The sequence below is a fragment of the Ciconia boyciana genome, chromosome 1 (assembly GCF_034638445.1).
Source record: "Ciconia boyciana chromosome 1, ASM3463844v1, whole genome shotgun sequence".
NCBI classification, from domain to species: domain Eukaryota; kingdom Metazoa; phylum Chordata; class Aves; order Ciconiiformes; family Ciconiidae; genus Ciconia; species Ciconia boyciana.
In genome coordinates, this window is record NC_132934.1 from 25,483,786 (window position 1) to 25,503,101 (window position 19,316).

General features: G+C 38.0%; 1 protein-coding gene across 1 annotated transcript in view; it reads left to right on the forward strand.

Moving 5' to 3' along the window:
• The first annotated feature begins 8,147 nt into the window (after window positions 1–8,147).
• Window positions 8,148–19,316, forward strand: part of LOC140655399 (V-type proton ATPase subunit S1-like) — a 55,148-nt gene continuing 43,979 nt past the window's right edge. Inside the window, exons 1-3 of the mRNA XM_072869936.1 lie at window positions 8,148–8,268; window positions 15,630–15,756; window positions 15,862–15,930. Coding sequence (XP_072726037.1) covers window positions 8,156–8,268; window positions 15,630–15,756; window positions 15,862–15,930 — 309 coding nt within the window. The 5' untranslated portion in view covers window positions 8,148–8,155. The remainder of the gene's footprint in view (window positions 8,269–15,629; window positions 15,757–15,861; window positions 15,931–19,316) is intronic.

The window sequence follows — 19,316 nt, forward strand, 5'->3', positions numbered from 1 at the left end:
ACCATCATGGGCAAAATAGACTCAACTTAGGGAAATTAATTTAATTTATTACTAATAAAATCAGAGTAGGGTAATGAGAAATAAAACCAAATCTTAAAACACCTTCCCCCACCCCTCCCTTCTTCCCAGGCTCAACTTCACTCCCAAGTTCTCTACCTCCTCCACCCAGCAGCGCAGGGGGATGGGAATGGGGGTTGTGGTCAGCTCATCACACGTTGTCTCTGACGCTCCTTCCTCCTCGGGGGGAGGACTCCTCTCGCTCTTCTCCTGCTCCAGCATGGGGTCCCTCCTGTGGGAGACAGTCCTCCACGAACTTCTCCAACATGGGTCCTTCCCATGGGCTGCGGTTCTTCATGAACTGCTCCAGTGTGGGTCCTTTTCCACGGGGCGCAGTCCTTCAGGAACAGACTGCTCCAGCATGGGTCCCCCGCAGGGTCACAAGTCCCGCCAGCAAACCTGCTCCAGCATGGGCTCCTCTCCATGGGTCCACAGGTCCTGCCAAGAGCCTGCTCCAACGTGGGCTTCCCACAGGGTCACAGCCTCCTTCGGGTGCATCCATCTGCTCCAGTGTGGGGTCCTCCATGGGCTGCAGGTGGATATCTGCTCCACCATTAACCTCCCTGGGCTGCAGGGGGACAGCCTGCCTCACCATGGTCTTCACCACAGGCTGCAGGAGAATCTCTGCTCCAGTGCCTGGAGCACCTCCTCCCCCTCCTTCTTCACTGACCTTGGTGTCTACAGAGCTGTTCCTCTTGCGTATTCTCTCTCCGGCTGCTGTTGTGCACAGCAGTTTTTTTCTTTCCTATTTGTTGCTGGTGAGCTCAGCCTTGGCCAGCAGTGGGTCCGTCTTGGAGCCGGCTGGCATTGGCTCTGTTGGACATGGGGGAAGCTTCTAGCAGCTTCTCACAAAAGCCACCCCTGTAGCCCCCCCCCGCCCCAAACCTTGCCATGCAAACCCAATACACTTTCTGCGTATGCCTGTGTTGCTTGGAACATTCTGTCTATAGTGTAATATTCCCGTTGGGGGAATTTAGCTAATTCTTTGTCAACTTTTAATTAGAAAAATAATACTATAAACACTGTATTAAATTTATTTCTCTCGTCTTAAACATATAAGGCAGAAAACCCCTCAATCCCTAAATTCTGACAGAACAATAGAATAGATATGACCTTCCAAATATAGCTGCTTTGCCTTGCAAACATTTTTGCAAAAGAATAACTTTACTTTTTATAGCTCATCTCGATGGTCATAGTGGAACTGCCAGCATGTAATTATTGTATCCAAGATCTTGAAATTATTGTAAATCAGACTTATAATTTGAAACACACAATGTAGACTGTTTGGAACATCTTTATGTCTTGAGGAGCTTGTGTTATTTAAAGTAGAAGTCAATTGTCTCCATAAACTTATTTAGTTATGTTTATGTTTGATTATAGTTACAGAGAAAAATATGATATGGTGTACTTTCAATAAAGTTCTATATAAAGCTGTGAAGTTTTGCTTGAAAACTCTATTCTAGACATGGTTTTGACCCAGGACAAAGCCTTTTGCTCTGAAACACAACTGTCTAGGAAAAAGCAGTAGTATTTACAAACAGAAATAAGCATATATTTAGCAGCAAATAGCTGGAAACAGGATTGTCTCCCTCAACAGAATATGAACAGTAGAACTAGTACCTGATGGACCAGTGCATTCTAACATCAGTGGAAGTCTTTCCATTGATTTTACCATTACATTCAGATTCTGGATTTTTAGTTCAGTACTGAACTACTTGTAGAATAAGAGAACTGAAGCACATGAGCATTCTGGTTGACTTACGTGCTTTCCAGGATTTGAGTCTTAAGATAGGAATGGCTGCTAAGACTGGGCTTCTTCTAGAGTGATAAAAGGATTTTTGAAGAAAATTATGAGTTGAAGGGCAAGAAGGAAAACATGAATCATATAGATAGTAACCTACCTCTTCATAAATTTGTTACCTTTCTTTTTAAACAGCTTTTAAATAATGTACATTACACCCCCAGAAGGATGATTTAAATAAATGGTAAGGCAATAGTTCAAACAAATGTGAAAAGCCACTACTCCATTAATTTCAGTGCCATGTAGCGTTGGAGATTTTTGGAATGTACAGAATCATAAAATAATTCAGGTTTGAAGGGACCTCAGGAGTCCACCTCCTACTCAAAGCACAGTCACCTGTAAGGTCAGACTGAATTGCTCAAGGCTTTAACCCTTCAGGTCTTGAAAACCTTCAAGACTGTCCTCATCTTACTAAGTTTTTCCTTTCAACAGAGTATGTTGTCTTTCATCCCTCTTACCATGCACACCAGTAAAGAGCCTGGCTTCATCTTCTTGAAAATCTCTTTTTAAGTTTTGGAAAGCTGCTATCAGGTTTTCCCCAAGCCTTCTTTTCTCCAGGCTGAACAAGCCCAGTTGCCTCAGCCTCTCCTTGCATGTCAAGTGCTTCTGCCCCTGAGCTTCTTGGTGGACCTTTATTGAACCTGCTCCAGTTTATCAAAGCCCTTCTTGACTTGAGGGGCCCAAAACTGATGCGGTGTTACAGATTTATGCTTGAAGAGTTCTAGATTCTATATTCAGTTCAGTATTCTCAAGCAAACATTTGTTTTGGCCTGCTAGAGAATTTCTCACACACAATTTTTTTGGTTTATGCAGAAGTCCAGAAGGTGGTCCCTGACAATGGCAGTGCCAGTTAATCACACTGTGAAAGCTCTTGTGTAAAGAGTTAAAAATTTGTGTTGTAATTATTGTGAATCAGATACTTGACCAATATCTGGGACATGGTGGTACACAAAATAAGTGACTACTGTATGAAGTTAAAACTAATGTATTCCTTCAAGTCAATGTCCAAAAATGGCTTTTGAAAGCATAAAAATTGAATGTTTTGGAGGACACAATGTATTGAAAGAGAGTTGTTGAAAAATGGAAAAAGCATTTTCAATATTTTGGATATCTAATGGAATCCTTTCATTAGGGCAAAGCCAAGTAAACCAACATAATTCAAAAATAGGGTAACAATTTTTTTAAAAATCTAGCATAATTGGAATTAGTATAAAAGCCTTCATGTTAGTTTTCTTTAATTGCTACTTTGACCATCATGAATGTTTTGTTGATATTGTTACTGAATTTAAAAACTTTTTTTTTACCCCTTTTTGTCTGTAGCATTTATAATTGTTTTGCGTTTTGAAATGGAATTAATTTAAAACTTTTCTCTAATACTGTGTTGCTTCGCCTGTTTATTTAGTTTACAAATTATATTAAAAAGGTACTGGACAAGTATAAAGAATTAAAGAAGTCTCTGTATCAGGCAGTGGTGAATGCTGGAAAAGCTGACTGAAAAGATCAGAGTCAGATTAAAGATATTTTTCTAGGAGAAGTCATTGCATTATATCAGGAAAACAAAACTGTTCAGATAAAGGGTCAGATCTGCTAGTTTCTATTAGAACTGAGTAAATTCTTTAAAAGCACAGCTGATCATCTTTGCTTGAATTTCAGAGAGTTACTCACAAAATGGTTTTGGAATCTATTGGTAAAAATAGCCTCTGCTTTGGAGCCTAGATCTTTCCTGGATAATGAGGACAAATGATTGCAAAGTGTCAATGCCTATTCAAAGGAGAATAGACTGTAAGATGAAATTCTAACCTTCTCTCTTCACTTTTGAGAAGTGGCTAAAGTGATAGGCTTATAAAGTCTCTTAAATCGTAGCTTAGAGGTTGAGACCGTGAGGAGCCCACGCTCCTGAAGCACTGGTGGGAAATGCTGGGTTTGCCTCAGTTCTTTCCCAGATGTAGACACTCACTACCAGGAAAAGAGGATCAGTCCACATGGCTTGTATTTCTCCTGCACTAGCAGAGACACGAGGCCGATTAACACCTGCAGCTTACCTCGCAGGACTCTTTTGTGAGCAGGGATCTTCAAGCAGGAAGCAAAATTTGCCTTCTACCCACCTCCAACACCACTGGCAATCCATTTCCAGAGGGAAAAGTTCCAGCTTTCTTCCCACATGCACAAATCGGTAATATATTAATTTGGCAAAGAAGAACACGCATTTTGCCTCCCCACTCCCAAGAGGAAAGTCCATGGTTTTTCCAGGATGTAAATTTCCCTATTTATGTCTCAAAGGAAGAACTCAGAGTCATCGCTCCCTCCACCTTCTTGTCCCAAAAAGATGTCCCAATGAACAAAGCATTAACTCTCTTAACTCTCTCTTCTTAGATCATAAAATGATTGTAAAAAGTGCTAAAACAGAATAAGAAATTAAATATGTGAGGGTAGCAAAGTAGTTGGTGACCAATGTTTGGCATGTGGAAGATACTTTTTTAATAGGAAACTGAGATTAAAAAAAAAAATTCCAAATCTTAGATTTTTTTAATTATTATTTATCTTTTTATAGAGCTAAATTTCAATATGTCTGTTATCTGAGCTGGGGGAAGAGGTTCTTTGATACATTGCTGTAGTACCATGTTAGCTCCCAAACCTGTCGCTCAAGGATCACATTTGCATGCAAAATGGATGGCACTTATTTTTGTCACCTGTCTATAGATAGTTCTTTTGGCTTATCTTGCACTGTAAATTGTCCTTGTTACAACAGTCATCCCTTTTAGCCTGACTTACAGTCCTAAATTTACCTTCATCCCACACAAATCTGGCATTCACACTTTTCTTTATTCAAAATTATTTACATCAGGAATGTAGAATTCTGAAGTTGAGAGGATTTTTATCTTTTTTTTTTTTAAAAAAAAAAAGGATTCATAAGCAAAAGAAATTAAGCCTCCGTCATCTTGGTCTTTTCTCCCCATTATTTTTTATAAGTCCCATATTTCAACTTTGACAGAATAGGAAATATGTGAAATATGTGATATGCATACAATTGTAAAAGAAAGCATGTATAAATCCAGAGAAATAGGTAGGAGTAGAATGTAAATACATGGTATGTCAATATTATAGTTTCTCTTAAAATTATTTTAGTTAAGTGGAGATACATGGTAATGGAGGTATTTTTTTCTTCATTGCAGTTTCATAATGAATTCACAGTAGCCTGAGTTTTAGTATTTTGAATTTGCATTGGATTTTAAAAAAATCTTCATATGCAAGCAGTTCTAAACCTGGACTAAAGATCACCTATGGGTTTTCAAGGAAAACGCAGCAGTAAACTGTCTGTGCTTTTATGTATACCGACAGACATCACTCAAAAGTGTTTTCAGGTTCCTGCTCACAGATAAAAGAACCACTGTGATCTCTTTGCAGTAGGTATATTTTTTTCTTATCGTTTGGCAAGAAATCTTTATTTTTAGGAGTGAAGAAAAAAAAGAAAAAGGAGCAAATATATGCAGATACATTTGTGAGCCAAATTTACTGAAGGAGTCAAATTAAAATCCCAGTCAATGGGTTCTTCTCATTCCTTTTTTTCAAAGCTTTCTTCACTTCAGTTGTTCCCAAACTGTAGTTTGTGGAGGAATATTAAAAAGGAAAATTCAGTTTGTTTTCAGTTAAAAGTTTGTTCATAAGTAATATAGTAATCTAAGAGAAAACAATCTGATTTTGTTTCAAAGAGTTTTAAGTTTGTTTCTATAAGGCAGAATACGGAGAGTATACCCACCAGCTGTGCTCCATCTCACTTGTGTGTGATTTGGTTGGCGTGTGCAAATGCCTTCCAAAAGATCCAGCTCAAATCAAGGGATAATCAGTTTTTGAGATCTTACCAGCTGGAAAGAGAAAAGGACAATATACCTTATTTTATAATTTTCTCCCTTGTATTAGCTTCTCTTTCGTTTTCATTAACCCGCTTTAAGTCAACCATTTCAGAAACAAGAAGCCAGGAATCATCCAGGGTGTTAGCCTTTGAGTGTGGTCTTGTAAAAGAAGTTTCACATGCCAGCAGTGGAATTTTTGAAATGGTGTAAATGCTTTAGCCCTATCAAAATGCTCTGTGATAACAGACTTGAGCACTAGTCACCCATTAAAAAGTATGGAATTGTCAAATATTTAGTAATGAATCATTTGCTCTTGTGGTGAGGTTCCTACCAGGTTACAACATGTATTTGTACAACACTATGTATTTGTTGGTCTTGATTTCCATACATTCACATCAGATCTTTCAGGACTTATTCTGATGTGGAAGTCCTGGCAGTGTTGGTCATATTTATCAACTGTATTAGTAATGGAGGAGACCCACTAGAACCTACTCTTCATTGGTTCACATTAGAAGAATAGTAAGATATGCTGCTTTCTTGCTCTGTTTCACAAAGCAAGGATCTCTGCATTGTGCAAGCTAAAGAATGAAAGGAGTCACAATCTGAGAAGGCATGGACTTAGTGGAATAAAGGAAAGTGGAGAAGTAGTAATGCACTGTTTCTCTAGACTGCCAACTGCAATGCAAATCTAGTAGGTTCTGCAAAATTGAAAGTTTTGCTGGAAATTCTGTGATTCCTTTAGTATTCTGTGGGCAACCACATTGTGCACTATTGATTTATATAATGCTGACCTTCAATCTGTCTTTGTTTCTTATATGAAGGTTAATTGTAAGAAACAGACAGAAAGACTTACAGTCGATTGGCTTTGTGGGCAGGAGATGCACACAAAAAATTGGCAAGACTATTATGGACAGTTATATGAGAAATCAGATCTCTCATGTTCTGGAAGATACCATGGAAAAGTCAACCACTTCTAGAATTACAAAGTATTTTGCTTGTGTTGACCGAACTATTCCAATTCATACTAAATTCTCTCTAGGGTTCCAGTTCTACCCCTGTCTTTGTGCTCTGAATTGCCGTCTTACCTGTACACTCCCTTAAACAGAGGGACAAACACTGGCTTGTGGAAAGGGAAATGCAGGATTTATAAAATCTCTCTGAGGAGAAGAGGGAAAAGTGCAATTAAAGGGTTAACCTCAGTGTTATGTACAGGTAACATGGAGAAGAAAAGGAACATGTAGATGATTGGTTTTATTGCTTTCCTCAAAATTACTATTTTTGTCTCAGAAATCTGATTTCAGATTGAAGTGATGAACAAATTGCCTTATATTAGACAACAGCACTGTAACAGTATGCTGTGAATTAAGGCAAATGGATTTCATTAATCAAGCTACATGTGCTCAGATTCAGAAGCGCCTGTCTTCTGACATCTGTTTATATCTTCTCTTACAATTTTCATTGTCCTTCCTTATTTTTCCCTTATCACAACTTGTTTTAACATAGCTAACCATTTTTTTTTGTGTATTATCCCTAATGTCTTGTTCTGATTGTGAAGAGACATCCGTGCCCTGTGCTGAACACATGCCTAGTGACTGCTGCTGCCTAATGTAGTCACAAGATGTAGAAACAGCTCAGTGCTTGGCAGGAGCAAAAAGTATGCTGGAGAAATTTGCTTCCCAGCATGAAGAAATTCTCTGTGACTATTTTGATCTTTCATGAGACTTGTGAAATACTGAAGTCATGTCAGGTTCTGAAGTGATTATAATTTGCTCCTGACTTTTGATATTTCTGATTTTTGGGACAGCATCGCTCCATGCAAAAGATAGCTGAACAATTCCATGTTTCAGTGGATACACTCCAAATGTACCATTTTCTCACTCTCTTCCTTCTTGCTGGAATCTGCAATGGATAGATTTACTGCAGATTTCAAACCTGCCAACACCCAAATGTGTGACACCAGCTCTCGATACATGTGAAAGAGCTAAGCTGAGGGACATGATAATGTGTAGCAGGGGAAGAAGACAGAAGTTCTGCAGAATACATTTTGTGCAGCACAGAAAAGTTTTCTATAAACTCCATTTTGAAGTTGAGCAATTCTGTTATCAGCCTGCAGTTATCAGGGAGTTAGAAAACAGTAGGACAGGAGTTTGGACTTCACGACTCTCCCTTGTACTGGAACGTTAGAGGAACCTGTCTGTGCTTATACTGCAGAGAGTTTTATGAGCTGCTTAAATCACAAAACTGAAAGTTATTAAAAGTACGAACAACTCCCAACTTCAAGCTAAGGAAGTCCAAGTTTTGAAAATTCCCACTGTCGCTACAGAGCAACCTCACCCAGCAGCCTGGCTGAATCCAGATAGCTGCAACTGAACCGGAAAGTGCAGCTGTGCATACTCTCGGACTTTCCTTTGCAGCTGGCCAGTTACGTACACGCTTGCCTGGAGTCATGACGCAGCTCTGCTCTGCTGCTCCAGCCCTGCTGCTGAGCACCCTCGCTGTGCTCTTCAAAATCTCTCTGTCAGGGGACCATGTGCCGATGCTGCTTTGGTCAACTCAGGGGTAAGAAATCTAATAGAAGAGTATCTCTACTTATGTTACTGCTCTGTGTGTGTGTGCAGAATATATTGTATATCATCAGCTGTGGTAAATAATCTCTGGGCAATAAAATTACCCAATAAATAAATTTGCCTCTCGGCAATCGAACAACCTAACAGATGAATTTACCCAGTTTTATTTATAATTTTAGTGTTCTAAGCTAGGCAGTAAGAAGTAAATAAAACCCATATTCAAATCTGAAGTAGATATGCCTTATTCACCCTAAGGCAACCTTGAACTCCACTGCTAGAGATGTCGTGACTTAAAGGCACAACATAAGGCAGTTTCACAAAAAGGGGCTGACCAAAAACTGTGTGGGCAACCTTAATCCTTGCATTTCCTAACTCCTGAATCCTGATTTTTCACTTTAATGTTCTTTTTAATGCAGGTTTTTTAAATAGAATACACTGCTGTATGTATAGACAAGTTGTTAGAAACAGCTGCAGAGTCTTGACAGATCCAGAGAGACGTGTGAAATTCAAGGGTTTGCATATACTTATGAAATAAGACTTTGAACTTGTCTTGAAAAAGCCAGATATAGACCTCCTTTTTCCAACCAGGAATTTTATTGATGCAGACTTTAAGGTTTTTATATAATTACTTTATATAATTACTATATCATATATATAAAATTATAATTTTATATAATTACTTTTCAGAAATACAGCAGCTTCGGCAACGCAGTAGCTTCAGGTGGGGCACTGGGTACGTAAAGTTGTCAGAGGACTATGTGCCGCTTATTCACAAGGCCGCCTCTGCAGGGCGTACGCATTGTCTAGGAAGTACGGTCCCATACTACAGTAAGCCGATGTCAGAGATTTGTAAGAAAAGGCTCCTGGGGGGCTTATGGGATCACAGGACTGATTGGAAAGGCTAAAGGCAAAGTCCTGTTCTGCGTGGGAAGGCGACAACAGATTTGCTGTATTCTAGGTTTGCCTAAGGTGTGCTTTGGCCTGAGTAAATCACTTGATTTCCTCCTAATTCCTAAATCCTCTGCATCCTTAACCTGATTTATCTAAATTGTAAACCCTCTCGTGGAGAATTCATCTCATAACCTCTGCAAGCACGTATGTATTATACCTAGTTCAACAGGCCTGATCTCAGCTGGGTATTTATTCATTTCTCTCATACAAATAATCCATAACACCAACAGTATTTGGAATTTGTCACAATCCAGCTGGGTGACTTCAGAAGCATAAAATGCTTCCTGTACCGCGAATAGCCTTGGTGCACGTTAACCCTCACTTTTGCTGTAAGGATGAACAGAATGGCTGCAGTGACGGGGATTCCTGTTGGGTGCCTTTGCTGGCATGACCAAGCTGTGTGTGCCTGGGCAGGGGGAGTTTTGCTTCTGAGCTCCTTTGGTCATCAACTCTTGTCAGGTCTGAATTCATGGGATTTGATTCTTTTGTATCTTTATCACTTTGTTAATTCCCAGAGCGTTACTTGTGATTTACTCTTCTGTAAACTGGGAAAGAAACCAAACCAATGGCTTCTTGGAAGGTAATTATCCTTTCAGCTAGTTGCACTGGATTCACTCTACCTTTCATGAGGCTTTGAGGCATTCTTCAACACATTTGAGACACTGTGAATTATCTAGCTGTCACTAGGAAAAGAATTAGACTAAATTCTGCTCTCATTTATCCTAGCGTAAATCCTTTGTCTTTAGGCAAGTTTATTAAGATTTAAGTCTGAGAGCTAAATCTTGTTAATGTTTTTTTCTTTTCTTTTTTTTTTTTCTTTTTGCAGTTGCTTCTTACTGTTGTAATTTTAAGACAGAAATAGGAGGATTCAGAAATTTTATGAACATCAGGAATTAGATTGATTCAGTTGTTCAGGAGGTCTTTCTCCATGTATAGTGCCATATAGACAAGCTACTTTTCTTTTTCTTCATATGTGAGTGATGCCATAATGTTGAGGCCCACGGAAAACGGATGTGTAGGAGGTGTTGATTGTGTTTCTTCCATATGTATCCTGGACATTGCATCCTTTTCGCAGCAGTAATTAATACCAGCTTTGACATATGTCTACTCATCTCTTAAGCATTTCCAGAAACGGAACCTCTGGTCCCTGGGGAGCCATAACATAGAAATATAGGAATCTGCAAAGTTTGATGAAGTTTGATTAGGTAATTTTGACTTTTTTTTTCCCCGGAGAGAAGTATATGGATGTGTCAACATCAAGGCTTTTTTATGTCCACAATACTTAATCTGTTCACCTTTATAGAACACAGGCACATGTATGAGTACCAAACCTCTGTATTTAAAAGCAAAATAAGTGTTGGAAAGAGTTGTTCTCAGGATAAAAGTGATCCTAAGAGTCTAAGCAAAGATCAGTGCTTCCTTTGTCCTGCTTCCTAGTTTATATAAACAACACACCTGTTGTCAGTATAAGCAAAATCTTATCAGTTAATCCAGGGTGGTCATAACAGCAAACTTTCCACCAAGACACAATTAGCAACTTGCTCTACTGCAGATTGTTCACGTTTATACAAATCTAGAGCAGGAAAATCAGGATAGCGGGCTGATTAAACCAGTTTCATGTTTCCAGCAATAGAACATTTTCTGGAAGAAGTGTTCCTCTTACCATGACCTTTGTATTTTTGAAAGGTGAAGTTCTTGTGGGGCAGAAATTAGTTCTGGTGAAAGTCAATGAAGCAATGGGAAAGGAGATTTATGTTATTTTATAAAATAAAGAAACAGTAACAGTAACTTTTGTTTGCTAACCCTTTACTCCATGCTTTACATCTTGGTACTTTGCAGTGATGCAAGATTCTCAGTGTGCAATCTACAGGCTTATGAAATCTTGAAATTACTATTAAGAGTTTTAGGACGGGTAACTAAAGATGTGCAGCAATTATCAATGGATGTCTACTCACTTTGTGGAAACATGTCCTACCAGTTTAAAATTTTGGTGATTCATTGATCAACAGAAGCTGAGATTCACCAGTCTATTCCATCACCCCCTCCCAGGTTATCTGTTAGGATATGATACCGAATAGTTGAAGGATAATACAATTTGCTCTTCTTTAGAACTAGCCAGTGTTTGTAAAGCCATATCTCAGAACAGCTATTTTGGAAGAGTGTAACACATTAAAGTCTCTCTTTTATGCATTATTATGGTACTGTGATCATGCTATTAAAGATAATGTTAGATGTCAGATGATACAGATGAAACCTGCAACTGACAAACACATTCAGTGTGCAAAGCATAAAGGAAGTGTGATACAAATCCTTACAGGGACATTAGTAAATCAAATACCTCTTTCCTCTATAAAGAAAAATGAAGATCTGTACATTGAGAAAAATAAGTATTTTCTACCAAACAACAGTCTCTCTATGTCGAACTCAGGAAAAAGATGAAGTGGGAATAACTCAGTAGGTCACAGTGTCATGCTTTTCACAAACTAATACTAATATATCAGTGAACGTTCTCCAAATAACTTTGGCCTGGAAAAATTAACCTTTAAACTAATATCTCCTGGTTGCTTTTCAAAGCAGTACAGATGGAGAGGTTCCTCTTGCATATGATTCACAGAAGGAACTTGATTTAGCCATTTTGAACCAATATTCAAAAGAATTTCTTCCCCTCATAGATTGGAGAGGGAACTTGAGGAAATAAATTAATTAAAATTAGCTTTTGTGATTGCCCCCCCATGTGTTTGTTTTAGGAATGATTTTTGCCTACAGTCATTGAAAATATATTACTACCTTCATTTATGCTATGCTCATACTGGGAAATGAATCCTTTTCTGGCAAATCCAGATTATAAATGACTTTGAGAAGGCATTAATGCCAAATAGTACATTTTCAGTATTTCTTAAAACTGCAAGGAAGTTGCTGAAAAATCTGCTGAAAGAAGGTGGAACATAAAACGGATGCAGTGGAAACAAAATTGTTTTAGCTGTAACTTTATTGGACTTCTATGGAGATACTGTGTGCTAGCATGCTTGAGTACCTTTTTGAATTTTTTTTCCTCTAATCACAAGTTTTCATTCTACTGCTGCTACTAGTAATGGTGACATGTGAGCTTTGTGTGCAAAAGTGGTATTTGAAGGTCATTTCCAATTTTTTTTTAATTAGCTTGTTTACTTCTGCTGTGCAGGAGAAAATATTATTTCTTATATGGTGATCACGAGGTGACTGAAAGAGAAAACTGACAAGAATAACTTGTAGGAAAGAGTTCAGAAGCCAGCTACAAAGCAAGAATGTAAGCTCACAAGTTAGAGTGATAGAAGTCCTGTTATCGTACCCTCTGCCCTTCTGGGAGGTCCAGATACAAGAAATCTTGAAATCTTTGCTTCCATCAAAAATAAGTGCTCAAAACCCAGTTCTACCTAGAAAGAGGAAAGAGAAAGAGAAAGAGAAAGAGGTCAGGGAAGAATCTGTATGCTTAAACTTGTCATGCCAGAGCAGTTTGGGACAAGAAAGAAGCAAAATACCAAGCTAAGCTTTCTTTCCTCTCTTTCTTTAGTGCATTGTCTGGCTATTGGAGGAAAGAGAGAGCAGCTGAGTTTTAAGTTTCCTCCTTTTTAGCCAGCAGGAAAGCACATGCATTAGCAGAGATGCTCATCATCATGAGCCCCCATGGCTGAGGACCCCAGGATGGTTCTACAGTGGGAGGTTAAGTCTGGTGTGCTTGGCATGCAGATGACTGCACAAGGCTGAGCATCTTTGGATAAAAAATTTTGTGTGAGCAATCAATAGTAGCAATCAATATGTGTGTTGGCCTACTGCCTGTTTCATCCTATGCCACCCCTTACTGATCTCTCGCTGCCTCCTTGAGGTGAAGAGTTCAAAGGGATGGACCGGTTCGTTGCATTCAGTAAAGCATACCTTCTGCTTATTCATGATGCACGATCTGTGGCAGTCACGTATCTCCATTTCACTCTGCAGTTCACAGTAAACCAGCTAGTAAAACATACTGACATTTCCCATCTGAACTGCAGTGAGAATATTGTTACACCCCGCTGACAGCAGCAGCCCATTCAGTGACAGGCCTACTTGCCTACTGCCATGCATAGTGCTCAGCAAACTATTTAAAAGAAGGAAAATAAATGTGTGTATAATATGGTGAATACAAGTATTAGGCAAACGCTGCATTATAATAGAATTGTTAACTAATTGCTATAGATTTATTTTTCTAATGATGATGCTGGAGTTACTAAAGTTGACTGGTTGGAAGCTAAAAAGTCTCATAAAAGGTGCTCTTCAAGGTTAGATAGCTAGGAAGAGCTGCTTCAAGGAACAGGGAATACCTTAGAAGCAAGTATGCTTTAAAACAGGATCATTAAATTTCTGAGGTTTTGAGTTCACGGCAAGAGCCTTTGCCATTGTGCTGCTGCATGTAACTTAGTTTTGTTTCATGCGCTTTCTGTTAGCTTTTATTCTTAATTGCAAGTTCCAAAAGCTCTCAAAATCTTCAATTTTTTCTCTAATATTAGGCATGAAATAGATTTATTTAGTTAGTTTTTAAAATAAATATACCGAGATATTCACTATAATTTTCTTTCACTCAAGCCATTTTTTAACATCTCTTAATTTAATCTATCTTCTTTTCCTTTAATATCATTAGTATTTTGGTGTGGCCATGCAATGCATAAAGTCATTGTGAAAGTCAGTTCCTGAATAGTCATTCAGAATCTTTAGGAGTTTTTGTGTTTTCAAATATCTTATTTTTAAATATTATACTTAAATATTTGAGATCATGAGGTTTGACTTTTCTGAAAAGTTGAGGCATGTCTGTTACAATTTCTAAGTTGTTGGGCTTCATAAATATAAATTAATATGGATTTCCAAGCACAAATTAACAAAGAAGTGAAGATGCTGAGCAAAACTAAGAAAATATCAAACGATAATTTCTACCAAACAGAAAAAATTTCTTTCCTGCACAGCAGGGTTTACTTCTAACGCTTGAAAAGTGACAGACAGAAGATCTACTAGCATTTAATTTTAACATCTGCAGCATGTTGTCCTGAAAGAGTCTTCCACATGTACTGTTTGCTCTAACGCTCTCCCAAACCCCAAACTCTGAAGGGAGCTAGGTATCTAGTACTGCAGGACTGCACTATTTTTCTCTCTGCTGTGGATGCAGTTGGAGGCTTTTGATTCACTCTCGGTAATCTTCATTGGAATTACTGGGAAGTCTTGAAGTGAAATATAGATTTTCCTTATCTGAGAAACAACACTGAAACTCCCCTATGTGTTAATTACCCCTGTTCTGCCTCCATCTTAAGAGACTGCAAAGATTGTTTGCATTCATAAAAGCTTGCTGGGCAAGGGTCATTTTTTAACTGCTTTTGGGTTAGAAAATTTAATAAGCATCTCAACTGCATCAAATTGCAATCATATAATAGCTGATGCTCAGCACACAGCAATTCTCTACATTCCATTCTTTGCAATTAGAACCATTTAGAGGGTCTGGAATACCCAATTTCTCAGGCCTCAGCAACCGAAGATGGGAGATTAAGCTTCAGGCTCTGGGTTTTCTACAGAATGACAATATTACCTTAGTCAAGACACCTAGGACCAAAATTTTCGTAATAAATTTCATCCCTACAGACCCATGTTGCATACTGTTAAGATCCCAATCAGGTGTTGAAAGAATAATGCCACCACTTGTTTCGCCCATAGCTGTTTTTTATAGTAGTAAAACTAAGTAGGTGAGTTATTTCTCTGTCCAGTCCTCAGAATGACAGGTTGGCAAAAGAATCGTAAGCTTTCCATGGTGTCTTGAGCCGTTCTGTTCAGAAGAGCTCCTGCTTCTGGAAAGGTGGGTTTTCTGACCTGCTTCTGCAGAGTGGTTCCTTCATCATGAAAACCTTAGGAGAGAACATATTGTTTACAATAATACTGAAATGCCACTTTTACTTAACAAAAGGTTTATGAAAAAATATTGGTTTATAACAACTTGTGGTCTAGCCTGAGTTATCCTCTCTGGCCACCAAGATGTCTGACGGCACTGGAAATTGTTTTGGGAGTTGGGATTCCCTTTGGGAATTCTCTCTGAAGGTTTTAAACGTATTCTTCTTCATTGCACTTAGTAGCTAATTTTTTGAAAGATGCAATTGTGCTGTTGTACACAAACAAGAAAGTAGAGAGAGACAGTTATCTTGATTGGACCAGTTTCATTCCTGCTGTAACACAGTTAATGTGATATGGGCATAAATGGGCAAGTTCTTTTCATCTTGAGTAGAAAGTAAACTGAACTGTAAACCTGATCTTAATCCAAAGATGATGATACCATTACCTGCTGCTGCATATTTAAAGAAAGAAGAGGTGTCATAATTGGCAGCAAATTTTACAGAAAAAAAATTTTCTTTGTAGATCACAGTGGAATCCAGACACTGCTTTGCATGAAGGACACATTGTCTCAGCACTGGAGCTCACTCTACTCTTGCAACCTGTTTTCACCCAGAATTCCAGAAACCTCATCTTGTTCCTGCAAGATACAGTATGTAACATTAATTCCTTTTGTCTCACCGATGCCAAGTGCAAGTCTGTACCTAAATGAGATGCCATGGCTCCTTCTCACCAATCTACTCTCTTTGTTTTTCAGCTTAGCATAGATGATTTCACATACTTCAGTGAATCCTACGGTAACAAGAATCCATTTCAAAATGTTCAGGCAAGAATTTCGCTCTTTTATTTCTTTATATGCAGTATTTAAAATTTAAAAAAGATATAAGAAAGATGCAAACAAACAATAATTGGGAAAATTAAACTGAATTGCAGCAGTTTTCCTATTTAAATTATTTATTGAGAATATTTCAGTTTAAGCAGATGGGTTAAAGGAAATCAACTGAGTTTGAAGAACTGTTTTGTAGCTATTTTATTTCTGAAGATCAAGTTTTCAGAATTCATTGTAACTGACAAAATTATTCCTAAACATGCTGCAATTTTGTATTGTAAAAAATAATATAAATTTCTAGACTGACACCCCAAAATTCTGTTTTGAAGCCATAGGAAGACAAGAAGTTATAGGAATCAATTATTTATTCCTGATTTTCAGAATTTAACATCTATATTATTTTCATAGAAATTGAAGCTCTCTTAACTCATGCAGGGAGTTAACTGTTTCATATTTGAATGTAGTTAATATATGACTAGATACTGGATTGCTTTAATCTTCATGAAAAAAAGCCATGCTAGTAATTTGAAATCAACTCCAGGCACAGAATCTAAGATGGAGTCCTCCTGAGCCGGTCAGCAACTTCAACTTCTCTTCTCACGCATGAGGTTTACAGATTTTGTGCACGGCATCTCTGGTTATACTTACCTGACAGTTTATTGAACTGTGTTTATTAGACAAAGGAAGTGTTGGCACGTGGAAGTCATGAAGGCATTCCTGTGGGCAGAGCAGGATGACCAGAGCTATTAGTAACGTAACTGGTATCAGAACACATGAGGAAGTGTAAATTCCCAAGCACCACACAGCAAGCTGTATGTGTAATTAAACACATAAATATTCACATATTACCTGTCCCTACATCTATACTGTCTAAGAACCTCACGTCTTCCTTGTGTCACTGACATTGGAGATCTTCATCTCTTTGCCATATAACAGCATTTTAACACTGATGCTGGAACAAAAACAACTATTCAGAGTATGTACATGGGTTTTCTGAGGAATGAATGGGAGTAATAATCATTTGTAATAATCAATAAGGATCAGCAGTTGCGCCCGCAGGCAGATGTACTGGTACTTCTCTGGTATGCCTTATCTTCTCTGGGTTTAAAATCTATGCAAGGCTGTGTCTGGAGCAAATTTTGTTGCTGCCTGACTGCAAAGCTGGTTTGATTTTAGAAGTGGTGTGAAATGTACACATGACACTGCAAGCTCCTAATTATGGGGTGGTCTTATTTAAGTAGGCCCTGGATGTTTAAGAGGAGGGATATTAAAGTATTTAAAACTTTCTTCTTTTGCCTTGTAATCAGGACTCCATCAGCACTGTAGACAGAGCTTATAGCCAAAGGCTAGGGATGAGTCCAGAGACTGATGGGTTTAGAAATCGGGTGGTATACTGAGTGGACTGGGGACCTACCAAGGCTAGTGAGGAGGTCCTCAGCTAAACAAAGGATCACGTTTAAGTAAATCGTTGGTCTGTATCTGGCAGAGCACAGATTTAAACCTAGGTTTTCAACAAGCTGAATAAATGTCAGTAACTATTTGCTTTCTGACCTTGCCTCTGTTCCCTTTCTGTCTTGGAGCTGAGAAACTTTTTATCATTACAGCTTCTTTAAAACTGGAAAGTTTCTTTTGACAAATTGCTCACCTTAACTCCGGCACTTCCTAGATTTGTTCTGTTGGGCTTGGCAATCTTAATACTTCTGTAGCATAGTTTTGTGGGGGTGAGGTGCTGTAACTAGAGTGAAAGAAAATGAGATGTATAAATTAAATATTTTTTTTTCACTTAGGTGCCCATATGGAGAATTTTGTCAATATCTGTTGCATAGACTTGTAGCTTTTAGGGCCAGAAAGGATCTTTATAATCATTCTGTTCCATCTTGGATGTAACAGAGGCTACAAAAATTTGCTCAGTTGCTATTGCATCAGTTGCACTCCACAAGCTACTGTGGGAAAGAAATCCATTCTTAATCATGCTATGAAAGACTCTGTCATAATATTCACAGAACACAGGACAAAGTGAAGGTCAGGTCTGAATTTTCTCACTGGGGAAATCAGAATCTTTGACGTTGCATAATCACAAATTTTTATACCTTCACACTCTATATTATACAAGTGATTCATTAAGCTATAATAGATGTTCCATGTCACTCGAGTATCCTCCTTTTGTACTTCAGAAATGCAAATTTATTCACAAACCTAAACTGGCAATCTCATTTAGAATGTATATGTGCATGTAGCAGCATGTGTACTACAAGAAGGAAGTGTTATTTGTAAAAGAGTTATAGGCTTGTAAACCACAGAGACATTTGCAGATATTAGATTTGTTCAGCTCCATTAGCAGCTGTTTTGAGCTTTTGGGATCAATGGGTTTGTATGCAATAAAAGAATTCTATTTCCAGTTAATGCAAAAGGAATCTTATAGGTAGATAATTTATCTTAAACGTTCAAAGAACTTTTTAATTAAATAATAAAACACAAAGATTAGCACTTGGGGAACTTTTTTGTCAAGCGGTTACCTACCCTACAAACTATTTTTCTTTAATATTAGCTTTGGCTTTCCCCAAACAATGCTCAGCTCCTTAGAACTGTAGTGTGTGGTAACACACTCCAATTAGTGGCCAGCTGTGCAGCTGCATAATTATTATTGTAAGTCATTGCCATTTGTGGTTGTATATGTCCATCGTATCCTCACTCAGTGGTCATAGACTGAGGAGTACTATTTAGTTACGTGTGATACAGCGGTCCTACTATAGTTTTGATTGTCTTTGTTCCCTTTCTCTTTACCTCTTTTAATTTTATTATATTATTTTTTGACAAGGGGGCATGCAGAACTGCATAATAATCAAGATATAAGTTCATAGATTTATTTAGTGACATGATGATGTTTTGTTCTCTAGCCTTTTCCAAAAAACTACTAATATTTGATTTTTCAATTCTGATCACTATGAGCCACTGAATTGGCATTTTCAAAGAGCTGTTAGGCCTCTTAAGGTTTCATTACTGAACGGTTAACACTCAGTTCTGAGTCTATTATCTATTATTGTGTACATAAAATTAGTGTTGTTTTTTTTCTCACCCTGTGCTCTGCTAAAATCAATTTACATTGAATCTCATCAGTTACTTTGTTGCCCAAGAGGTTGTACCAGAAGTTGCTTCTGCTATTCATCAGCCCTTGCCTTTACTATCTTGAATAATTCAGCATAATCAGCAGATTTCATTAGTTCAATATTTATGCCTTTTTACTAGATAATTTATGAACATATGGAACAGAACAGACCCTAGTGGAGGAACAGATACTTTTTTCTACCCCTTGCTTGCTATCTCTTTACCTCCTCTTTACCTATCCTTTACCTACCTCCATGTGAAGACTACCTCTCTCACAC